The sequence below is a fragment of the Athene noctua genome, chromosome 20, assembly GCF_965140245.1.
Source record: "Athene noctua chromosome 20, bAthNoc1.hap1.1, whole genome shotgun sequence".
NCBI lineage: Eukaryota > Metazoa > Chordata > Aves > Strigiformes > Strigidae > Athene > Athene noctua.
Genome location: NC_134056.1, coordinates 6,734,856 through 6,743,120, shown reverse-complemented (window position 1 = coordinate 6,743,120; position 8,265 = coordinate 6,734,856). Strand labels below are relative to the sequence as shown.

Below are 8,265 nucleotides of genomic sequence, written 5' to 3'. Positions count from 1 at the left end.
TGTTAATATTGGAAAATTGGTAAGTTAAAGGGGATTTCATTTGCCTGGTAACATATCTTGTAATTATACTTGTTAAGATACATTTTCTTCTCTTAGATTCATAATGTTAGCTTGTTGGGCAAAAAGAGGAAGGGTATCTGGAAATAAAACATCACACGTGACAAATAGGGATGCACAGCCATTACCCTTTCGATTTGTCTTCAGCAGGGGTAGAAGAAGTTGAACTAACACAGCTGTGTTGTATCTGGAGATAAGGTTTGGGTGCAGCTACTGAGTTGTCATTATTAAATCAAGGCTGGTCATTATTAAATCAACACTTCACAATTCAGAGAGGTAAGAACTATGTTTGTGCAAAACAGAAATAATTCACACTGAGCCTAGATTTCCTATTTTCAGAGCCAAGTATAACTGCTTCTGAAAATTCCTGTGTACAAATATCCTTCCAACCTCCTGCTCTGCCTTGCAGTGTAATGGCCCCTTTAAAGCAGGAGACACATTTTCCTCCCTCCTGTTTCAACAGTAATGGTTGGCTTGCTCTTGGCACCTGCAGTGTGTTTTGTGACTTTTCTTAAGGTCAAGGCTTCTGTAAAGTGGTAAGTAGCACAGGTGAAAGCTAGGACTTGGGTTCAAAGAGACAGGCATAAGGAACCAAAAAAGGCATATTTCATATTTTAATTTATAGTTTATCGTAGAATAAAAAAGACTGTACATTACCATCCTGGTGCATTTTAAAAAGAATTACCAAACAGCAAAACTGTCTACCCGCTGACAAATTTTTATCTGACTGATACCTGAAGAACCAGAAATCATTAAGTGGCAGATGAGCCATACTTTAGCAGGCACCACACTGACACAAACTGCAGAATCCTTTCTGGATGGTATACGATATTATGAAAACAATTCTTAGTGTTCTGATAACCCTCTGATAGGGGTTTCTACCCTGAACAAACAGACCACCCAGATTACAAACTCTGGAGTTGGTCAAAAGAGGGATCCTTCTGCTGTTTTTAAACTGCTTTTGGACTGTCGTGCTGTATTAGTGACTACACTCTGCCTTCAGGAGTGCTCATCAACTTGAAACCCTGAGTGCATCCTAGCAGCTTGCCAGATGTGCGCTTGAGCTGGTGTTATTTCCTGAGCCAAGGCAATTAAAGCACAAAATAATTTAAACTCGGGTTTTGTTGTGGTGCTGGGGTTTTTTTTAAACAGAAAAGGGTCAGGACTAAAATCCACAGCCCAAGTAAGCTTTGCTGCCATCCTAGAAAGCTATCAGCACCTCCTCATCTCAGTGAAACACACAGCATCTAGAATCTTTCCTCTTGCATTAAAACTCTGTATTCTTTTATTAAAATGTTAGTAGTACGTTGAGGCAGTAGTATTACTAACAGTGTTACTTTCAGCTAGGCAAGAAGTACCCACCTCTGCTACTGGTTCTCTCCCCAGAAGCTACAGGAAAGGCCTTGAGCATGAAGTTAACTGCAGAACTAATTCAGCAGGCGAGTATTACTTTTCTGTTCAAAGAAAAGTGGATGGTATCATTCTTTGTGGACTTGATTCAAAATAGTCTGTGAATTGTTAACAGCACCATCAGTTTAAAGAAAAAAACTGTTAGGAAGCTGGTCAGGGCATCACAAAGTACAGGCTAATTATCTCATAAGCTAAATTGGGTGCCTTACAGCTCTTTCTCATGCACATTGACACCTTTAAGCCTCAAATCTTTGTGAAAAGCATTAATTCAAGGCATGTGGTCAAAATGAAATTTGCTTTTGACTGCCCAAATATTTACTTAAATATTTCTATTACATGCTCAATGCTACTGACAAAAGGCACTGTGGTTCTCACAGTGAGAACTATGTTGAAGAAAGGCCATAGGAATTATATTGATTCTGTCTAGTTTTGTCTGTAATAGCTGCTGTTCCCTAGCAGCAAAGGAGAGGGAAGCTTTGGGGAAGAGAAGTGAACACTCCTCTTGCATCTATCTATTCCAGAGAGGTGTGGATCAGTTCACAAAAGAAAGTAAATTTAGAGAGATGCCTTTGCTCAGTCCAGAAATCAGCTCTGCTGGCCTTCCCAGAACCAGTGTCTCGCCTTTAACCGTGTTCTATAAAAAACAACCCTGACTATCCTTGAAATTTAATTTGCAGGATGAACAGGTTTTGGAACAGGTTGCGTAGTTCATGATGTACTAAAGTTCCATGCAAGGAAACGGCAGTGACTGCATTAGCAAAGCTTTACCCAGCCACCTGCAGCTGTGTTGGCACTCTAGCAGGTAGGTACGACTGCCACTAGACAAGCTCATTGTTCCTGTGAAAGTAGATTTTCTCCCATGCAGTGAGGTGGCATGAACAGAAGAATCTCCAAAGGTTGAGGATTACCCCTTGGTCAAAGGGATTCTCCAGCTCAGAGTGTCGCAGGTAGGAGATGCGATGATGTGACATGAATTCCCAGGTGGTGGTGTTGCATGAGATCAGATAGAAGTGTGAAATAAGCAGCAGCAGGACAACAATGGTGAATATAACTATCACGAGGAAGGACATGAGGAGGAGAATGTTGTGCTGCAGCCACTCCCAGGACTGTTCAAAGTAGAGGCCTGACCTTTCAATTCAAAGAGAAAGAAATTCACAGTTAAAGATGTAGAACTAGTTACATAAGCCAAGCAAACTTGGTACATTTAAGTTTGATTTGTAACTGGTGAGCTTCTGATAATCATTCGCTGCAGAGAGTCAAAATAGTATAAACTCCTGAGAGACTGCTCCAGTGGTGACTTAGATTCTAAACTTAAAAGATGCTGACTCCCCTGACAGCCGAGAGAGACAATCATCTTCAGTTAACTCCTGCCCTGAGCAGGTGTACAGGTGAAACCCTGCTGCAGTTTCCAGTACTTTGATTTGTAAAGAAAGATTGTATTACGGTAACTGAAACAAAATTAAGTAGCTTTTGTCCTGTTGTTAATTCTGTTAATTTAAGCTTAAACCAAAGATGAACACCGAAACACAAACTATCAGATTCTGTTCCACTATTGATCAGCTGTGTTGTCCCTCAGCAGAGCTGATCTCCAGGATGCAAAAGGGGGTAAAGATACAAAGTCAATCCAAGGCCATTCCAGTCGCTGCTGCGTTCTACATAAACCCTTCAGTGGGGCTCCAGGAGCACCAAAACTTTCAGCAATCTCAGAGCTGACTCCAGGCCTTACCAAGCAACGTGACCTCCCCAGAGCAGAACTACAAGCTGCACGCTCAAGTAGACGATGAAGAGGGGGTGATTCTTCTCTCCCACGCAGTTCTCAATCCAGGGACAGTGATGGTCGTAACGCCGTACGCAGTGCTGGCACAGCTGGCAGTGCTTGGCTCGCATCGGTTGCTGCAAAACCAAACCAACCAACCAAACACTAGCCCATTGAGTCAACTCCCCGTTTGGTACAGGAGAACATCACGCAGTATCATCTTCCTCAACAGCAGTGCTGTCCCAACAGCACTCCCTTTTGAGGTGACAGCACAACATAAACATTGGTAAGACAATGTGTTTACAAGGGAATCGTGATTTCCCCTGGTACAGATCCAAATGAGTGAGATTCAAATTAAATTACTCTCCTCCACTACTTCTAGCTATAAATTTTCTTTATTATCTGCCTATTTATAGGAAGTCCAGTGTGCAAAGGAGGGAGATGGAGCCAGTCTGTTCTGTTGAGGAAAGCACCAGCAGAGTGTTGAGGTGAAAAACTAGGACCACAGCTACTGAAGAAAGTGTGCAGGGATGGGATGTCTTTCTGGGACTGCACAGAGGAGGGAAGGGTCTCTACTCTGTGTGAACACAAGACACTTGCACAGGAAAGCAGCTCAAGTACCAGGAACAGAGAAGATGAAAGACCCAGCTGAGGAAGGTAGTATGAATGTGCTTCCTAAGATTTGTTCCCTGAAGCATGTATTTATATGTTTTACCAGCTTTTCCTCTTGCAATAAGCTGGCTTCTCCTGGTAGATATTCTTAAGGAATTTATGGAAGCTGGGATAATGCTTGATTTTATTAAACTGATAAGGATCACTCTGAAAACAGGCACTTCTATGCTTTAGGCAAACTGGTTTAAGAGCTAATTTAATTGCTCAAATTTTTCCTTCATGCTATCTTTTACAACTCAGGCTAATGTTTTGTTGTTTTTAGGCCTCCAACCAAGCTCACAGCTACCAGCAGTTCTTAGATGTCACGCTCAACTGCTTTTCTGACTCTATCAAGATATCTTCACAAATAGCCTCTTTCACACTCCTATATGGTCTGATATGGCAGTAAGCACACAGACTACAATTTTTCCATGGCAAAAGATGGTCCTTGTTTCTGTGACTTGTTCAAGCCTCGGAAAACTAGCATACGTGCCAATGTCCATCACTACTACACCTTTAGCTACACAATTCCTTTGCATCACTTTATAATTCGGGACTGTATCTAAATTCAATTTGCTAGTTGTATTTACTTTTTCTGTTTGTTTTCAGCAGGAGGGTGACCCTATGGCAGAATTAATCAGATCTGCCATGCCTCCAAACCACTGAGCAGTGAGCAGCAATGATAGAGCAGAACAAACACTGGTGACAGCAGCTGAACAAAGATGTTGCCAAAAAATGTTTAGCTTGCAAATTGGTCATCCCATTATCTTCTAGCGTGTTATGAATGCCTACCTTCACCATGCAGTAACCACAACGACGCATCTTAATATTACTTGGAATCTGGGGTGTCACCATGCTTTGTTCTTCACTCTTGTCTGCCTACAAAAAAAGAGACGGAGTGACTAAGGAGGTTTTGTGTGCTGCTCTCCTGGCGTGACTGAGTCTGGATCCTTTTCACAGTTACACAGTGCTGGTTATCTCTGTCATTAGGAGGGTTAAACAAAATAATTCCTTAGAATTCCTACAGAAGCTGCAGACAATTAAGGTACAGTGAGAGAGAACAGGCTCCTGTAACCATCAAAACAACATCTGCACAGAAGCAGAAATAATTGTGGACAAGATAACACACTGATCCCAAGGTCACACTTTCAGACAAAAATAAACAAGGTTATACTTCACTTCCAAACACAAGAACAATGTTTTTTCAGTGCTACTTACTCAAAACACAGCCAACACTTACATTAATGATGAATGATTAAAATTGGCAATGCTTTTGTCCTACACAATCTGTAAGGCAGCAAACCTGGAGCAGGCTCCTCTCTGTTACTGAAACTTTGCGTCTGCATTGACTTCAGTGTAACTTGTTTGTGTACATGTCCTCTGAGAGGGCAACAAATCTATAGACAGTTCGATAAAGAGAGCTGCAGAAAGCACTTTCTCCCAACCTTGCCATTCAATTGGGGTTTTTTGTACTCGTACCACTTAGTGGTCGTTAACATAAAACAGGTCACGTATACATTCCATAGGATACTGCACCTCTGATGCAGGAGAGGACTTTGCTCAAATGCCTCACTGCATTTACAGCCGGACTGTGGTGTAAAAGACACCAAGTCAGTGAACCCTATTGAACAGACTACGAATCAGAGACTGTCTGGCCTAATCCCCAAGGGTCTGTGTATGGTTTTTTTTTACGCCAAGTGCAGCAGAAACTGTTTCAGCTTGCTCTTACGTAGCAGAGTGGGAAAAAGAAAAAAAGCCTATAGATTTTATAGCCTCACCACTTTGTTCCATTCATGAAGTGATATACCTCCACTTCTTCTTCAGACTTAACAAAACCCGGATCCATGAGAGACACCTTAAAGTACAGCAGGACAGAGCACAAAACCAGCAAGACGAAGATCAGCGACTGCAGCAGCTCTCCGCGCTCCACTTGCTTTTGCAGATCTGAAAGGTACCAAAAAAAAGAGAGTAGTTCCTTGTGCAGCGTTTAGGATTTTTCTCTCTGGCCCTAACAAAGGGGTCCCGCACCTACGGCAAGGGGGACGGGGAGAAAACGGGGCCAAACCAGGCGGTGAGAGGGCGCGGGGTGCGAAGGGCAGGAGCAGGCAACGGAAGGGGGTGCCGAGCGCCCCCCAGCCCCCCTCTGCGCTCAGGGCACCCCGGAGGGCCGGAGGCCGGGCGGAGGACACCCGCCCTCTCCCCCGCTGCCCGGGCGCGGGCACAGCCCGGGCCGCCGCCGCCTCGGCTCAGGGCCCGGCCGCCCGCTCCCCGCGGCGGGCAGCCCCCCGCGGCCGGGGCTGGGGGGCCGCGGCGGCCCCGCCTCACCTGTGCGGTGCAGGAGGAGCCCCAGCGTGAGGCCGGCGCTGAGCGCCGTGTGCGCCGCCCTGGCCCAGAGCCCGCCGGCCCCCATGGCGCCCGGCGGCGCGGGCAGCGCCCGGGGGAGGAGCCGCGCCCGGCCCGGCCCGGCGGTGAGGGGCCGGTTTCCTCAGCGCGGCCCCGGGCGCTTCCCGGAGGGGCTGGGGACCCGCGGCCGGGCTGGGAGCGGACCCCCCCGGCTCGGCTCCCCCCTGGGCGAGGACCGGGCTCCCTCCTGCCGCGCCCCGCGTTTGTCGGGGGAGGCCCGGCCGGAGCCCGCGGGCCTCCCCCCTTCCCCCCGCACCGCCGGCCTGCGTTGTGCCGGCCCTCCATTTCGGGAGCCTTTCCCTGCGGAAAGATGCTTCCCGCTCGCCCTCCCGCCCTGAACCCCCGGGCTCAGCACAGCCCCTCGGCCGCCAGCCGGGTTTATTTCAGCTGGGAGTTCGGGGAAGGCAGGGCTGCGCCTTGGTAAAATTCCTCCACCCGAGGAGAGGCGCCGCTGGGCGCTGTTGGGGCGAGATGCTGCACCGCGGTGTGTTAACCCTGCTCTCGCCAGTTTGATTATTTCACCTGTTGATTTCCATCCCCTAGAGAGAAATGCAGAGGTTGTGCCCGGCCGAACGCATTTCGACAGCCCTATTAATGCAAACAGAGCTTGTGAAGTGTCTGACATAACTTCGGCAGGAGGCTGCCGGGGTGGGATCTGCTGTAACTTCAGATGTCTGCAGTGAAGATCGGATCTGAGACTCCCCTGACAGCAGCAGAGGCATGTCTACAGAGACCCGTCCCTCTCAACTGAAAGCAGACGTCTAAAAGTAGTTGAATTGCACCCTAGATGTGTTTTTATCTCTTGCTAACAAAACAAGATGACTAGCTTACATGTACACATTTACACTTGGAGTATCTATTTAGATATAGGGGAGATGAATCTCATTACAGGCCTGTGAAAGTTCTGAAATCTGTGTTTTCTCTTTCAACTTGTTTCAGTTTTAACACAGATGTATCCTGCTGCTTTTGTTACCTTCTTTCCCAGTAAAAATTTGGGAAGAAAAATCACATTCTTTGCAAATTTATCCTCCAGCACCTAAAAACTAGCTGATTCCTTGGTATTGTTTGACCCCAAATGAGGTATTTCTTGATTTAGTCTCCTTAGGTGAGTCAGTGACCACCTGCTGATTCCAGGAAAGCACCTCCTGTCTGCACAGGTCACTGAAATGATTTACCTGAGGCAGTTGTGTTGAAATGTTAATAAAAATCATAGTCTAGATTTCCAATAATCATTCAAATCCTTTTGCTTTCTTTGTTTTTATTCTAGGCAAATGCAAAACCTACAGAAATCCTCCGACACCTCATAGATCACATCAGTGCTTGTCAAACCTCACATACAGAGTTTGTATGTGAGATGGCTCTGCTATTCTCTGCCTGTTTAAATATCCTGAAAATCTTTCTTGAGTTCCTTGAGTTGCAAAGGAAGCCTTCCAGAAGAGTAGGAAGCTCAGAACAGTAACATCAGGCTCTGCCTACAAACAGAAAGGTGGTATTGTCTTTCTGTTCTTTGCAGAGAAGTGTAAATGATAAAGCTAAATGAAGGCCACTTGAGTAGTAACAACATTACCCACTTGAAAGTAAAAATGTTTTAATATTCTAGAATAATCTGTCCTGAATAATGTATTCTTGTTCTTTGTGATTAATTTGGTGCATGTTACGCTTTTTATTGTTTCTTACAGTTTTGAAACCTGTCTTAGAGAGATCAGAGCTTATCTCTGTCTCAAGGGTTTCAACCTAAATGACTAGTTGAAATTAGGCTTAGTTCCAGAAAGTCTCTGTTAACAAGTTTCTGAGCAGAGAATCTAGATTCTTACAGCATTCCAGCTAGGAATTTCATGCTGCTGGAAGGTAAGCCTCTGTACTCTTACAACACGGTACATTTTCAGCTTCCTAGAGGCAGTGCAGCTTCACATGATTCCTCCTCCTACTTCAGCCACCTGGAGTCTGATCCTTTGGAGAGTTTACAATGACCAGTGGATTACAGTGAA

General features: G+C 45.6%; 1 protein-coding gene across 2 annotated transcripts; it reads right to left on the bottom strand.

The window, feature by feature from the left end:
• Positions 1-657: 657 nt before the first annotated feature.
• On the bottom strand, positions 658-6,599 carry ZDHHC12 (zDHHC palmitoyltransferase 12). 2 transcript variants are annotated; one of them, XM_074924021.1, is made up of 6 exons: positions 6,200-6,599; positions 5,701-5,818; positions 4,799-4,824; positions 4,667-4,749; positions 3,194-3,360; positions 658-2,595 (listed from the first exon to the last, which is right to left on the bottom strand). In XM_074924021.1, the coding sequence occupies exons 1-6, from the start codon at positions 6,282-6,284 to the stop codon at positions 2,286-2,288; spliced, it is 789 nt and encodes a 262-aa protein (XP_074780122.1). In that variant the 5' UTR covers positions 6,285-6,599; the 3' UTR covers positions 658-2,285. The 2 variants fall into 2 exon arrangements, with proteins under 2 accessions (XP_074780122.1, XP_074780121.1); XM_074924020.1 differs by lacking the exon at positions 4,799-4,824 and having other exon boundaries at positions 4,667-4,753; positions 5,682-5,818; positions 6,200-6,588.
• Between the last annotated feature and the right edge of the window lie 1,666 nt (positions 6,600-8,265).

Bases quoted from the DNA above. Each gene is read 5' to 3' on its own strand.
- ZDHHC12 (XM_074924021.1), bottom strand. From the start codon at position 6,284: ATGGGGGCCGGCGGGCTCTGGGCCAGGGCGGCGCACACGGCGCTCAGC. The intron at 4,825-5,700 runs GTCTGAAGAAGA...AACTGTGAAAAG, and splicing joins ATGGATCCGGGTTTTGTTAA to GATCCAGACTCAGTCACGCC. The intron at 3,361-4,666 runs GTAGGCATTCAT...TTGGTTTTGCAG, and splicing joins GTGGTTACTGCATGGTGAAG to CAACCGATGCGAGCCAAGCA.